The sequence below is a fragment of the Rhodofomes roseus genome (assembly GCF_022264815.1).
Source record: "Rhodofomes roseus strain CIRM-BRFM 1785 chromosome Unknown C8Q71scaffold_20, whole genome shotgun sequence".
NCBI classification, from domain to species: Eukaryota; Fungi; Basidiomycota; class Agaricomycetes; order Polyporales; family Fomitopsidaceae; genus Rhodofomes; species Rhodofomes roseus.
The window spans coordinates 365,912-379,820 of record NW_025952976.1 but is presented as its reverse complement, the minus strand read 5'-3'; the positions used below and the strand labels follow the sequence as shown (position 1 = coordinate 379,820).

Sequence of the window (13,909 nt, the reverse complement as noted above, 5' to 3'; positions counted from 1 at the left end):
CACCGCGTACCCTACTCGACAACTCGCCAGGTTCTGGACCTCGGTTGTATTCCGCACGCACAGGATCTGCATCTTTACCTTAGAAGACCAGTAGATTGGGCCAAATGCCCGCTCTAGCCGCTATATCCCGGGGTGAATTCTTGCAGTTGTTCCAGCGATGTATGCCTCCTGGAGGATGGCCGCACACAATCGGTAGGTATGTCTATCACTTTTGGCTGAAGTCGGATGTCGTGCTGAAAATTCACAGCGGTGGCAAACTCTGGTGGACCGGACTCTACGTGCCTGCTCTACCATTTGGCTTCGCTACTCAAAGGCGGTCCATCTGGTCTTCCCCAGCGAGTGGTGTCGTTCCATATTAATCACCAACTGCAGACAGCATCCGATGACATGGCAGATGTCGCCGCCGGAACCGCACGAGCCTTGGGTGTCGAGCACTTCTTCTTCACGATTCCATGGTCGAAAAACTCGTATCCGAGTTATCCAGACGCGGCAAGAACTGAGTTGACCGCGCGGGGCGCGCGTGTGCGGGCGTTCTTCGACATGATGACTGGAGAGGGCGCCACCGCACTTGTACTTGGACACCATGCCGACGACCAGGTCGAGACCATGATCATGCGCTCTGCTCGCGGAAGCCGGCTGCAGGGTCTCGGCGGCATGCTGCCTGTGCGGCGATGGGGAATGGGCGATGTCTCAAGGGAAGATCGACTCGGTGTCTTCGGCCTCCCAGGCATGTCTCGATGGATGGTGCGACCGTTGCTCACTGTACCTAAGGTAAGCTTCTTCCGACCTGGAAGTATGAAGCTGGTTCAAGCTCGTAGCAGGACAGGATTCTTGCCACGTGTGACCGAAATGCTCTGCGATATGCCATCGATAAAACAAACTTCCAACCTTCTCTGACTATGCGTAATGCGATCCGACACGCACTTGATTCTCCGAGCAAGCTAGTGAGCCGCTACTGAAAACCCCGTTCGGAGTCAGACTGACATTCGATCATTGCAGCCTTCCATACTATCGGAAACCGCAACACAGCTATCCGTGCACCTAAGTGGGGACTTCATGAGACTTGAAACCCGGGATGAACTCCGAGAGTGCGCGCGGCTCCTCAGACAGCGCGTTGAAATGCACGACACACAAGGCCAGTGCGATCATAGTATCCCGTCTCGCTAAATGACTAATACCACAACCTTGCTTCCAGTGGACAACATCTTGGCCCGCTGTCTAATGCCGACTTTGCCATCCACGTTGGTGCTACCTTCGCAGTGGCTGCAAGGTGTTCCAACTGAAACGCTGGATATCTTAGTGTCACGCGTCCTTCGCTATGCATCCCGACATCCATGGGGCTCAATTGTTGCGCAAGCAAGTGGATCTCGTGCTTCATATCAAGCTATCGCAGACAATGTGACCTGGGATGTGTCTGACACACGTCGGCGGTCGGCGTTCACTCGCGGAGGGGCAGTCTTGTTCGTACCTGGCTTCGTGGACGGGGATGGTACCTTCCGGCAGGGGGATAATCAACCGCAAGACGCACGCCCCGCATGGCGTCTGCAAGCTGCCCCGCCGATGGAAAGCAACTCTTTGATCATAACATCGCTGTTGTCTCAATGGCGACCAGGGCAAGAGAATCCTGCTGTGTTGTACGACAACAGATTCCTCCTTCGCTTCAATATGGGCCACATACCCCGCTACATCCTGCACTCCCTGTCCCAGGATGCAGTAGTTCAAATTACGCATGATGGCCCAGAATATAGTCCGCAGGTCGTCTTGCTCACGCCCAAGTTCAAGATAGTTGTGGCCAACTATCGGCGCGACGTTCTGGGACTTGACCACAAAACATCAAAGAAGTCAAAAAACCCGGTACCGATGCCCGAACAGAAGTGGGTCCATATGGAGCTAGTGCGGACACTGGAGGCTTATTGACGTCCGAACTACATGATGGTCGCCTCCCACTCCCACCAGTATGCCTTGTTTTAGCTCCACGCCTTTATTACCCGTTGAATGTATTCGCATAGCGTCTGGGCGATATTATGCTCGGAGCATGAGTTGAGCTGCATTGTGGGTGGTCAGCGAGGAAGTACGGTGTTTTTACCTGGTATCGAAGGTGGTCTGCTGCTTTTCTACAACTGATCATCCACATAGAGCCACATCAGTGTATCCAGCGGAACATGCCATCGTCGTCGTCAGGGGCGACCGTTACCCAACTTCCAGAGAGTTGCCCCAAAGAGGATGTGTACATCTGTGGGTCCACACGTCGTGCCTTTTGGTGATGCATCGCTGCCTCGAGTCCGCGAGCGATGATCGCACTATCAAAATTTGGGAATGGGACTCATCGATGCATTGCAGCGGACGATCAAGGGGCATCCCAACTCTGTCAACCACCTCGATTTTAGCAGCAACGATACCCTACTACTAGGTGCGTGTTGAGCCTGTCGCACTGCGAGGTGCGTTGCTACACACTCACCATCGCTCGATCAAGATACGGGACGTCGAGATCGGGTGGTCGCATGCGGGGACGCTCAATGGGCACCAGAATTCTATGTCCTCTAGCTTCATGCTCGGAGGCCAACAGATCGTCAGTGGACGCCGCGATGGGACCAGCAGGATTTGGGATGTGGCGTCGGCATACGTTCCGTTCATTTATATACACCCGTTGCGAATCGCTGGTACACCGTACAGACTGTGTGTCGTACTGTCTTGGCAAAATTGCTAGGGTGGACCAGATACGTCCGGTCGTCCTATGACGGTTAAGGCATTCTGAGTGGATCAAACCAGGTGCGGACAAACTTTGCCATACTGTTCGTACTTGTTTGTGGAGCCTAAGTCATCGTTCATCAGGTCGCTGGCTTGAGCGATGCGCACAACAGTCAGAGACTTCGTGGGACACGAGCACGTCGTCGAGGCGGCCGCCTTTGCGCCTATGGCAGCCTATCCCGCTGTACACGAATTGGCAGGCTTGGTAGTTCAATATCTCACATGTACCGGCAGGTGGGCCATTTGCAACTGGGTGCAAGCATCCGTCTTCTATCCCAGCGGCAAGTACCTACTCTCCGCGTCGGACGACTACACCATCCGCGTGTGGGACCTCAAGGCCTCAAAACGGGACAAGCTGTGCGCAGGGTCGACGCGCACACGCACTTCATGACGTGCCTCGCGTTAAACCCTCGGTCGGCCAGTTGCATCGGGTGGTCCCCGACCGTCAAGGTTTGAGATGTGTCTGCTTGGATACAGGAAGCTTCGGCAAGAAAGTAGGAGTGCTATCGAAATACAGCTGAATTGCTGTATGGGATAACCGGTGAGGTGTGCAGTCATGCACGATGTATTAGCAAAGCGAGAGCGTATGGTATATGGCGGGGTCGGCCACAGACACAGATCCAGAAGCACCAGTCCGTCTACGAGATAAGACTATCGCCCTGCAACTCTTCGAACTTACTCCGGGCGAGCCGGATGTTCATCCTCAGGGCCGCAGTCTCTGCGACGGATCGTTAGCACCGTCTGGCCACCACTTACCCAACAACTCACCTATTGTCGGGTCATGCACCACGATCAGCACGTACGTGTTCTTCGTCAGCTCATCCAGCACCGCCGTGAACTCGTCGAGCTCCATCTCCAACGAGTGGAACTCCTCGCGCACGCGCGAGCACGCGTGCTTGAACGCCTTGATCAGCTCGGAAGTGCGCTCGTAGCGCGTCGGCGAGAGCCGGTGCGGGTCCGCGCCCGCGTCGGGGTCGGGCTCCCGCGCGGGGAGGGAGCCCTGCGAGAACGTCGGCGTGCGCAGGCCGTTTGTCGTGGTGTGCGAAGAGGACGGGGTGGAGAGCGCGGGGGAGCCCATGGGCGGTGCGTGAGGTGCGGGCGGAGGAGAGGACGTTGCGATGACGAGGAAGGTGGTGCGCTCGAAGAGGATGACTTCGGTTGCGCTGCAGGCGTGCGCGAGCGTGGTGAGGTGCTTGGAGAGGACGGCGGCGTTGGGGATGAGGGTGTGGACTATCCGGGACCATGCCTGGGAACCTGCGTGAGGAAAGTAGGAGTAGGAGAGAGTGGGAGAGGCGCACCTTGTAGAGGCTCTCGTCGTATATGCTCGTTCCGAACACGGTCACCGGCACGTCCCCGCTCGCCTGCTGGAGCTCCGCCGTCCTCCTCTCGAGGGTCTGCGCCCTCGAGCCCCTTGCCAGATCCATCTTATGCACGAGGAGGAAGACGGCCGCGTCGGGGGAGTACCTCTGGAGCGCGGCGAGGCAGTCGCGGTAGTACTGGAGGTCCTTCTGCATGTTGCGCGACTCGACCTCGAAGACGTAGATGAGGACGCCGACGTGCTGGAAGATGGTGGACGCCTGCAGCGCGAGGTAGGTGTCCATGAAGGCGTCCTGCCCGCCGCAGTCCCAGAGGTTGAGGATGAGGTCGCCAAGGAAGCGGACGTGGTTTTGCTCGACGTCGATCGTCGCGCCGAGGCGGGCGGTGAGCGACGCGGGGTTGTTCGAGCTGAGAGGGGCATTTGTGAAGGAGAGCGAGCAGGCGCAGAAAACGAGTGTGCTCACAAGATCAACGACCGCATCGACGTCTTCCCGCTCCCCGACGCGCCCATGAGGAGAACCTAGCACGATCTACTGTTAGTTATGTTCAGAATGTCTAGGTCTGCGGTACTACCTTCTTCTTCATGATGCCTCGAGCGGGATAGAAGGTAGGCAGACCTGCAGAACCTCGAGTCGAGATGCTCGGGCGTAGTCAAGTGTCGAGCGCGATCAGCGGTCAGCAGCAACCAGTCTAAGTAGCTTTAGAGTTTCCGGAGACTTTTCAGCTATGGCGTCGCAGAGCAAGTGCAGCGAGAGGCGTAACGGAGCTGGATGGGGAAGACGGCAACCATGACTGTAATTGAGTAAAGCTGAGTCGGCGGTGGCTGCCCAGCGGCGACAGTAGCCGGACAATCCAATCGTCATATGGCAACTACGTCTCAGAACGGTCACCGGGTACAGATGGTTTACATTGGCTTTACTGCTACTCTTCTGTTCGTCGTACACACAGCACACACCCGACCTTCGTCTCCATTCCAGAGCACAGTCGCGTCAGAACTTGCCTTCCGACCAGCGTCTCGTGTGAGAGGCCATCTCCACCGCAGCAGCGGCCCAATCCTCGCCATGGTTGTGCCCCTTGTTCTCGCCGCGCCCAATCCCCGCTCGCTCCAACGCCTGGTCGTCACTGAGGGCCGTAAGCACACCGAATATGACCGGAACACCCGTATCCAGCTGCACACGCATAAGCGCGTGCGATACGCTGTCGCAGATGTATTCGAAGTGCATGGTAGAGCCCTTGATGAGGACACCAATGGCAATGACAGCGTCGAAGGGCTGGCTTGGCATGCCAGCGATTGTCGGGGCGGGGGTGGACGCGCGGGAAGACGGGCGAGGGGAGGAGATGGAAGTCCCGAAGGTGAGGCCGCCGAGCAGGTCAGTCGCGGTCGCGCCTGCCTGGACATGCGAGCCAGCAATCACCCTGCAAACGGTAAACGGCCCACACCGGTGACTGCATGTTCGCAACGTACCTCTGGCAAGCGAGAGGCAGCTCGAAGCTGCCAGGGACGGACTGGAGGACGATGTTACTCTCCTTGACCCCCTGCTCCTTCAGCTTGTGGACGGTGCCCTCGATGAGCGCGTCAATGACTGTCTTGTTCCATCGCGAGTGGACGATGGCGATGCGGAGGGAGGAGCCGTCGAATTTGGCGGACGCGGGCGCAGGGCCTTTTATTGAGTGCATCGTTACGCCCGCCGCTGCACTCAAGCGCCCGCTCGAGGATCGCTCTGTGTGCGCGTGTTTGGCCGACCGATCCCAGATTTCAGCTTTCTGCCCGCTCATTGGCTGCCAGCCGTCTTGTCTGCACTCGACCTCTCCTCTCACTGCGGCGAAAGCACTCAAGGAGCCCAGCTCTTGCACGCAAACATCTATGGATAGCAATGTATCGTGTACGTAGAGCGGGCCTCAGTGACATCCGAGACAAGCTAACTTATCCTCGGACAGTAACGTATGCCCTCATCTATGACTTCCTCTCGCGAAGGTCACATACAAAAGCAGCCGCGGCGGTGAAGAAGGCCGCAGACGACACCGTTGATCTGGATGAGGCGAGCACTCCTACCGAGAAGCTGGAGGATGTTGTCGCTGGTTGGAAGGCTGCTCAGCCGAAGGTGGATACTACTCAGTGAGTACTATGCACTGTAATGAATTGATGCTGGTGCTCACACACCGCAGAAAGAAACAGGTTGAGAAGGATGCCGAATGTACGATACAAGCTCACTTCGAAGTGTGCCAGCACTCACGCACCGTCTAGCGTCCGATTCGTCCAGCTCAAGCTCGTCCGACTCAGAGTCTGACAGCGATTCGTCTTCATCAGAATCAAGCTCTTGTATGTCCTCTCTTACACGACCCCGCCCATGCTCCTAACATATGCCTCTACCAGCATCGGAAGCGGAGGACGGTAGCAAGAAGAAGGCCGCCAAGGGTCCTTCATCGGCAAAGGCTGCAGCTACCAAACCAGCGAAGGCCGCGCCGGCCAAACCAGTGAAGGCTGCCGCAGCGACCAAGCCAGCCAGGTCTCCATCCCCGTCAACAAGCAAAACACTGTCCAGCGGCAATGAAGGCAGCAGCAGCAGCGACTCTGACAGCGACTCGGACTCGTCCACCGGCAAGGCGAAGGTCGCGACCAAGAAGACCGTCACCACAACGACCAAAAAGGCTACTAAGGATGCGGAGAGCAGCGACGAGGGCTCCGACTCCGACTCCGACTCGAGTTCGAGTAGCAGTTCGAGCTCGAGCGACTCGGAGGAGGAAGCACCCAGGAAGAAGTCTTCTCCTGCGAAGGCGAAGAAGACGAGCCCCAAGCCTAAGAGTTCCAAAGCCAGTTCGAGCTCTAGCTCGAGCGACTCAGAAGACGACGCACCTAAGAAGAAGTCTCCTCCTGCGAAGACGAAGAAGACGAGCCCCAAGCCCAAGAGTTCCAAAGCCAGTTCGGGCTCTAGCTCTAGCTCGAGTGACTCGGAAGATGACGCACCCAAGAAGAAGTCTCCTCCTGAGAAGACGAAGAAGACGAGCCCCGAGCCTAAGAGTTCCAAAGCCAGTTCGCGCTCGAGTTCGAGCTCGGACTCTTCGGACTCGGACTCGAGCTCCAGCGAGGAATCTGTGAAGAAGACGACCAAGACGACCAGGACGGCTGTGAAGCGCAAGGCTCCCAGCTCCGCAAAGTCTTCGTCTTCGAGCTCGTCAGACTCCGGCTCAGACTCGGACTCGGACTCGGACTCATCATCGTCCTCAACCTCCAATTCGGCGAACTCAACTCCGAGCCCCGCGACCCGCCCCGCGAAGAAGCAGCGCACGGCGGAGGACGGCTCTGCAGCGGTCACCGCGACCGTCAGCAACGCTGACTTCAGCGCTGGAACGCAGCACGCGAATGGGAACGGCAAGGGGGAGAACGGGGATGGCAAAGAGAAGGCCGGAAAGGGCAAGCCGCGGAAGAGCAACACGCCCTTCCAGCGGATCAAGACAGACAACATCCAGTTCGTCGACGACCGGTTGAAGGACAACGCGTTCGACTCCAGGGTACGTGTCTCGCCAGCGTCAGAGCAGCCCTGTCTACATACTGACCGGTCCTCGTGTGCAGGGTGCCGGCGCGAACGACTACGGCGAACGTGCGGCGCGCGATCTGATCGTGACGCGCGGCTCCGGGTTCAGGAAGGAGAAGAACAAGAAGAAGCGGGGGAGCTATCGTGGGGGCGAGATCACGGTGAGTCGCAGGTGCTCGTCTCTGTAACGAAGGCACGTCGACTGAACGACTGGACGCGCCGCAGATGCAAAGCTACAGTATCAAGTTCACGGATTAGAGGTGCTTGTATCTGGTCTTGTCTGGGGAATGCGAAGGCATTGGTTGTGCTGGGTGTTTTCATGATTTGTGGTCGCAGGTGCGAGCCAACGCCGCTTAGCTATTGCTCCGTCACATCGAGAGTATGATGTATCATAACACGCCTGCGAGGCCTAAGAGGCTTATCCTGGCTATAGATATACACCGACGCCATAGGCAACAGTGTTAAGCATTATAACTTATAACGTACATTGGTCACAGCCATCTAGACATCGTCAAATACGGACTACATTGCACGTAGGCATAGAAGCACGTCAGTACCGGGGGGCTTCAGGACAAATACAGTTGACTATCAATGTCCGTTGGTATGTACCGTCCCATTTGTACGTTGCAATTTGAATCAGGAGAGGGAATAAAAAGAGCGGGGAACATCGAACGATGACGTTTGCGTGAAGGCGAATCAACAACGCATTATGATGACCGTAGGCTGCGGAAGAATAGATGGGGAGCAAGCACCTGTGCCGAACCTTCTGGTGATACAAGATGGCGGTCAAAAGACAACAGACACGGATCAGAGGATGGATATCATATGTTGAAGGCGGGAAAATAGACGGAGAGCAAGGAATGGGGCCGACTTTCTGCATCGCGTCGGATTGTTTCGTTTCTTCTATATTCAAAAAGGGCGTAGATTCTTGTTGCGTTGCGAGTAGCACGGCCCTCAGAACCCAGGCATGCCTCCGAGCCCCATGAAGTTCTGGCCGACGGGCATGGGCCCCGGGCTGGGATGGCGCATGACACTCTGCATCGCGTGCGGGTTCGCGAACGTGCCCATGTTGCCCATATTCATCTGCATCTGCATCAGCGGGTTCATGCCCATCATGTTCATGTTCATTTGCTGCATGCCCATATGCTGCGCGGCGTACGCGAGCGCGGTCGGGTTCGACATCGCGAAGGGGTGCTGGCCAGAGGCGCCGGGAGAGGACAGTTGCGACTGGTTGTTCGACTGCATCGGCATCGGAGTTTGAGTTGGCGATGAAGCGCCCTGGGGAAGACCTTGAACTTGGACTTGAGCCTGAACGGCCTGCACCTTTTGCATAGCTTGGAGCTGAGCACGCGATGCGACAATTAGTACGGAGTCATACGCAGTTAGCCGGCATGGTGCGTACCTCGTAGAACGCGAAGTCCTGCAGGAGGCTGGTCCTCGCCGGATGGGTGTGGAAGATACGCAGCATCTCCTGACCTGCATCAGGGAGCAGCTCTTGTGTGTCACGCGAGTTCGTAACCGGCTTGCGCTCCTGCGTGTTGCTGAACGATGAAAAGTGAGTACGTGTCATGGACATTTGTCCCGAAAACTCCTTACTTGAGACGGATGTGCCTTAGGTTGGCATTAGGAATGTCGCGGACGAAGATCCAGCGAACTTTGAAGACACCCTTCCATTTGTCTGATGCCCACACGGTGCTACTTCGTGTGTAGTCCACCTGGAGGTATTCTTTGAATACCGCGGCCAATAATATGAGAGCGACAACCACGACTTACCGGCGTGAGCATCTCCGCCATCCCGCAGAAGTGTCCACTGTGGAAGCAAGCACGTGAGCACCTTTCGAGAACCCAGAAGCCAAGGCACCCGTAGGAAAGCTTACCTGGCGTTCACGCTAAAGAACAGGTAAATTGGACCCCTCCCGGCATTTTCCTTGAAAGCCTTATCAAGCCTCTTGTTTCCGGGATCGGTGGAGCTCCAGATCTCATACTTGAGTGACTTGTGAACGTCATCTTCCGTATACGATTTGATGACGAAGTACCGCGCCTAGTCAAGAGACTGATTAGTACACTCGCTGAGCGACGACTACCAGCCGGATACTTACGAATAAGGGCCGTGTATCGAAGTCGACGGGGTTGTAGCCCTTGGTCGCAATCAAAGTAGGGACGTCAATCGGAGAACTGACGAAGCCTTCCAACGAGCCGCTCTGCGAGCCGCTTTGCGACTGCCCACGGCTGTGGGCTTGGCTGCCAAGGGGCGGCGACGCAACGCCCATCCTCGGCGCTTGCCCTTGATTGAGATACTGCGATGGGATGGAGGGGACATTGGGGATATCACCACCGCCATTCTTCTGGTACAGGTGGTGGAGACTGGGGTTAGATGCTCGGCCCCCCAACATGCGCTCCTTCTGGTCCCAGGGAGTGGTGCCAGAAGCAGTAAATGCGCGCTCACGGCCAGTATGCTGCTGCTGTTGTTGTTGTTGCTGCTGCTGCTGCTGTGGCTGCTGCTGTTCCTCGCGCTCACGAGGTTGGCCGGTTTGGGAAGACGCGGGTAACCCATGGCCGATAGGCGGTACATACGCCGAAGCACTCTGCACCGAGCTCTGCGCATTGCGGGCATCCAAGTCCGTGACAAGCTGGAGCTTGCGGGATGGCCCGCCGTTGTTCCCGCGCATGCCAGGGACTTGCAACGGCGGAGGGTGAGCAGGATTGAAGCGAGGAGGGTGTACGGACTGACCCTGCTGGAAACCCCCAGAAGCACCGCCATACTGCTGGTTGATCTCCAGCGCGGAGAGCGCACGCGACACATCGTCGATCCCCATGTTGCCGCCATTACTTCCATACTGTGACGTCCCGTTGCCACCAACCGGAGTACGCCAGTCGTTGCCCGGGGTGTTCCACGGCGACGATCTGCCGATGGGGCTGCCAGGATACTGGCCTTGACCCTGCTGCGAAGGCAACCCAAAATACGAGTCTTCCTCTGCATGTGTACTATCGTTGTCGTATTCCTCTTCAGCGTTGGTCGGACTGGGGCTCTGAGCTCCAGAATACGAGATACCCTTTGTTTGACTCTTCATAGGACCCGCCTGAATCGTGCCAGCACGTTTGAGACCAGAAGTCAAGTGTCGGACACCAGGAGTAGTGGCGGGATAGTTTAGGCTCTGGTGCCGACGCACGCCGGCAGAACCTCCCGGAGGAGGGGACGGGCCATGAGAGATACCACCGCCGCTGCCGAAATGCGGAGACAGAGGCGAGGCTCCGGACGACGACGAATCCGCGACATGACCATGGTCAGAGGCCGAGAGGCCGTGCTAAGTCAGTGCGATATGTGAAGATAGCGCACGGAAGGAGAGTCTATGACGCGCACCTCCTCTTCGTCACGCAAACCGCGCATCTCCCTCTCCCACTCCTCCTCTTCGCCCTCATGGCCAGCGATGGCGGAGAGACTGTTGAGGGTTCTGGGTGTATGCGAGCCCGGCTGGCGTCCAGTCTGTGTGCCGTATGGAACTTATGCGTGAACAGATAGTGGTCAATCGCCAGGACATGAGTGATAGTGCGCGGGACTGACTCACCACGATGATACCGCGTCGGCAAGGACGCCTGCCTATGCAGCGACGACTTCTCGCCTACCGCGCCAATGCCGCCAACCCAGTCCTGATCAACAAGCTCATCGTCATGCCAGATCTGCTCAGTCTGCGGGTCCTCGAGTTCAGAGATGGCGATTTTGGAGGTCGGTCTGTTCGAACGCGATGCTGCCGAGATGGTGTGGTGACGGCGGACGCCGCTGCCGCCAGAGGCTGCGTTCGACGCGGCGACTGGCGGAGGAGAAATAGTATGGCCCGTCTGCGAAGACATGCGCTTGGATTGGGGAGAAGAAAATCCAAGGCGAGGGGATGATGGAAAGATGGACCATGCGCGCGCAGGCTGGTCGCGGTCCGGGGGTCTCCCGGGTCTCCGTGGTCTCCCAGCCATACGGGGCAGTCAGTGATTTCGATGCAAGTGGTTGCGAGACAGTCGCGTCCTGCCCGCTCCTCGCGTCCGTCCAGCCCGCTGGTAGATGCTGCCCCTCCTTTGACGCGCCGCCGCGATCCCAGAAGCCACCATGTCTCTTCTCTCCGACCGCCAGAAGGAGGAGCTGTAGGTCCTCCGTTTCACCCTCGGCATACCCGCACTCATCGATGCAGTCACAAGGCAATACTCGAATACCTCCACTCGAACAACTTTACGGATGCTTTCAACTCGCTCAAGGCGGACACAGGGATTGAATACACGCCGGACCCAAAGGCCAAGTATGCGGGATTGTTGGAGAAGAAATGGACGAGTGTGATCCGGCTTCAGAAGAAGGTGTGTTATTGTTCAGCAACACTCACATCAACGCTGGCTACATGCCTTTTGTTCAGATTATGGACCTCGAGAACCGAAACGCTCAAATACAAGAGGAACTCTCCCTTTCTCCCGCGAAACGTGCACAAATGCAGACGGACTGGGTGCCGCGAGCACCGGCAGCCTATGTTCTGACCGGGCACCGGGGGCAAGTCCTCAAGGTAGCCTTTCATCCGACGTTCAACCTCATCGCATCCGCAAGCGAAGATGGCACAGTCAAGATTTGGGATTGGGAAACAGGAGAATTCGAACGGACGCTCAAGGGCCATACGCGTGCCGTGAATGATGTTGACTTTGACAGTAAGGGCAATCTATTAGGTACGGCCGATGCATTGTTCCTTTGCGTGCGGTGGGGATGACTGAAGACAACTCTTCCTACAGTCAGCTGCTCTTCCGACCTATTGATCAAGATCTGGGATGCACAGAATGAATGGCGCAACACGAAGACATTTTCCGGACACGACCATACCGTATCCTCAGTTCGTTTCGTGCCCGGCGACCAACAAATAGTCAGTGCGAGCCGAGACAAGACCATCAGGATATTCGATGTCGCGTCAACGTGAGTCTGAACTGACAATATGCGTGTATCCCAGCTGACAGGCATGTAGACACCTGGTCCGTACGATCACCGGCCATTCTGAATGGGTCCGGTGTGTACAACCTTCAGACGACGGACGATTGCTCGCCAGTGCTTCCAATGATCATGTATGTATTGTACACGAAATGTGCCATCGACACTAATACTTGATCATCATAGACTGCGCGACTAAGCGATCCCTTGAACGGGGAGACAAAGATGGAGTTCCGCGGGCACGAGCATGTCTTAGAAGTCGTCGCATTCGCCCCTACTGCCGCGTATACCGCGATCCGTGAGTTGGGCGGTCTTCCAGTAAGTCGGCCGTGGCATTATGCATTATGCTATAATTGACGAATCGCCTCAGGACAAAGACAGAGTGAAGCGGCCGGGCGCATACCTGGCAACTGGATCAAGAGACAAGATGATCAAGATATGGGACTGCCAGAGCGGTCAACTCATTCGGACCTTGGTAAAGTCTGCGACTATCGCGACGTGATGTCCGCTTACGCATTACTAGGCGGGACACGATAACTGGGTGCGGGCACTCGTCTTCCATCCCACGGGCAAGTTCCTCCTCTCCGCATCTGATGACTACACAATACGCGTCTGGGAGCTCACGACCGGGCGTTGCATGAAGACTGTACAAGCCCACGGTCACTTCGTGACCTGCCTCGCGTGGGGTCCCCAATCCAAATCACAAGGCCCCGATGGCGCGAAGGCCAACGGCACTGCAGATGCCAAGGCAGAGCCTGAGAAGTTTGTGAACGTCATCGCGTCGGGGAGCGTCGACCAGACGATCAAGATATGGCTGCCATGATAAATTATCGCTTGGATGGAGGCTGCTGCTCGGAGCTAGGGCTGGAGGACGTGTGCCAGTGATCAACTACTGCGTCGTGTATGATTTCGTTAACGTTAGACATACGGTAATCGTTTCTGTTCTTTCTGCATTTCTCGCTCTGGTGAGTATCGCCTAGATGTGCCAGTGTGCGATAAGATGCTGACTACTAATATCATTAGGTGCACTAGCATTGTACACTGTCATTTCCGTTACTCGCACGGTATATCTCCCAAATCATTGCACTCATTACTGATATCCTCGCAGTCATTGTTGCTCTGGAAGTCTATACTTTGTGGTCCCAGTGATACCCAGCAACTATATCCTGACATGGCCTTGTCGCACTGGTTGCTTCTTGATTGCGCACCTGCCTCTGTGTTCGTTAAGGGCGTATAGCCGGTGCAAACGAGCTAGCAGGTCGTTGGGCAGTGTGCGCGACCCGGATATAGGTCTGCATTGTCTTATTGTCGCCACCGTGCTGGGCTGTGGTAGGCTGTGGCACACAGGCGTCTTTGGCCTCGA

The 13,909-nt window shown here is 56.7% G+C and overlaps 6 protein-coding genes across 6 annotated transcripts; 3 read left to right on the top strand and 3 right to left on the bottom strand.

The window, feature by feature from the left end:
• Window positions 1–104: 104 nt before the first annotated feature.
• C8Q71DRAFT_713662 (uncharacterized protein) lies at window positions 105–1,917 on the top strand (the record flags this gene model as incomplete). The annotated part of the gene is made up of 5 exons (XM_047920929.1): window positions 105–192; window positions 248–771; window positions 822–944; window positions 979–1,150; window positions 1,196–1,917. The coding sequence occupies 5 exons, from the start codon at window positions 105–107 to the stop codon at window positions 1,915–1,917; spliced, it is 1,629 nt and encodes a 542-aa protein (XP_047775742.1).
• A 1,248-nt stretch (window positions 1,918–3,165) lies between these two features.
• On the bottom strand, window positions 3,166–4,886 carry C8Q71DRAFT_775829 (Gtr1/RagA G protein conserved region-domain-containing protein). Its single transcript, XM_047924625.1, has 5 exons — window positions 4,639–4,886; window positions 4,530–4,585; window positions 4,047–4,473; window positions 3,517–3,994; window positions 3,166–3,466 (listed from the first exon to the last, which is right to left on the bottom strand). The coding sequence occupies exons 1-5, from the start codon at window positions 4,648–4,650 to the stop codon at window positions 3,387–3,389; spliced, it is 1,053 nt and encodes a 350-aa protein (XP_047775741.1). The 5' UTR covers window positions 4,651–4,886; the 3' UTR covers window positions 3,166–3,386.
• C8Q71DRAFT_775827 (Lumazine synthase) lies at window positions 4,887–5,778 on the bottom strand. The gene is made up of 2 exons (XM_047924624.1): window positions 5,531–5,778; window positions 4,887–5,481 (listed from the first exon to the last, which is right to left on the bottom strand). The coding sequence occupies exons 1-2, from the start codon at window positions 5,740–5,742 to the stop codon at window positions 5,055–5,057; spliced, it is 639 nt and encodes a 212-aa protein (XP_047775740.1). The 5' UTR covers window positions 5,743–5,778; the 3' UTR covers window positions 4,887–5,054.
• Window positions 5,779–7,458: 1,680 nt separating this feature from the next.
• On the top strand, window positions 7,459–7,786 carry C8Q71DRAFT_713705 (SRP40, C-terminal domain-containing protein; the record flags this gene model as incomplete). The annotated part of the gene is made up of 2 exons (XM_047920933.1): window positions 7,459–7,575; window positions 7,637–7,786. Coding segments are annotated over 2 exons (267 nt in total), but the record flags the coding sequence as incomplete, so codon positions are not given.
• A 481-nt stretch (window positions 7,787–8,267) lies between these two features.
• On the bottom strand, window positions 8,268–11,561 carry C8Q71DRAFT_246316 (YTH-domain-containing protein). The gene is made up of 8 exons (XM_047917278.1): window positions 11,165–11,561; window positions 10,960–11,099; window positions 9,698–10,903; window positions 9,476–9,639; window positions 9,372–9,408; window positions 9,195–9,313; window positions 9,001–9,139; window positions 8,268–8,939 (listed from the first exon to the last, which is right to left on the bottom strand). Exons 1-8 carry the CDS (start codon window positions 11,445–11,447, stop codon window positions 8,553–8,555), a joined length of 2,475 nt encoding a protein of 824 aa, XP_047775738.1. The 5' UTR covers window positions 11,448–11,561; the 3' UTR covers window positions 8,268–8,552.
• A 37-nt stretch (window positions 11,562–11,598) lies between these two features.
• Window positions 11,599–13,508, top strand: C8Q71DRAFT_246204 (dynein regulator). Its single transcript, XM_047917277.1, has 8 exons — window positions 11,599–11,729; window positions 11,777–11,936; window positions 11,993–12,293; window positions 12,357–12,534; window positions 12,584–12,680; window positions 12,733–12,864; window positions 12,917–13,021; window positions 13,070–13,508. The coding sequence occupies exons 1-8, from the start codon at window positions 11,695–11,697 to the stop codon at window positions 13,367–13,369; spliced, it is 1,308 nt and encodes a 435-aa protein (XP_047775737.1). The 5' UTR covers window positions 11,599–11,694; the 3' UTR covers window positions 13,370–13,508.
• Window positions 13,509–13,909: the final 401 nt, after the last annotated feature.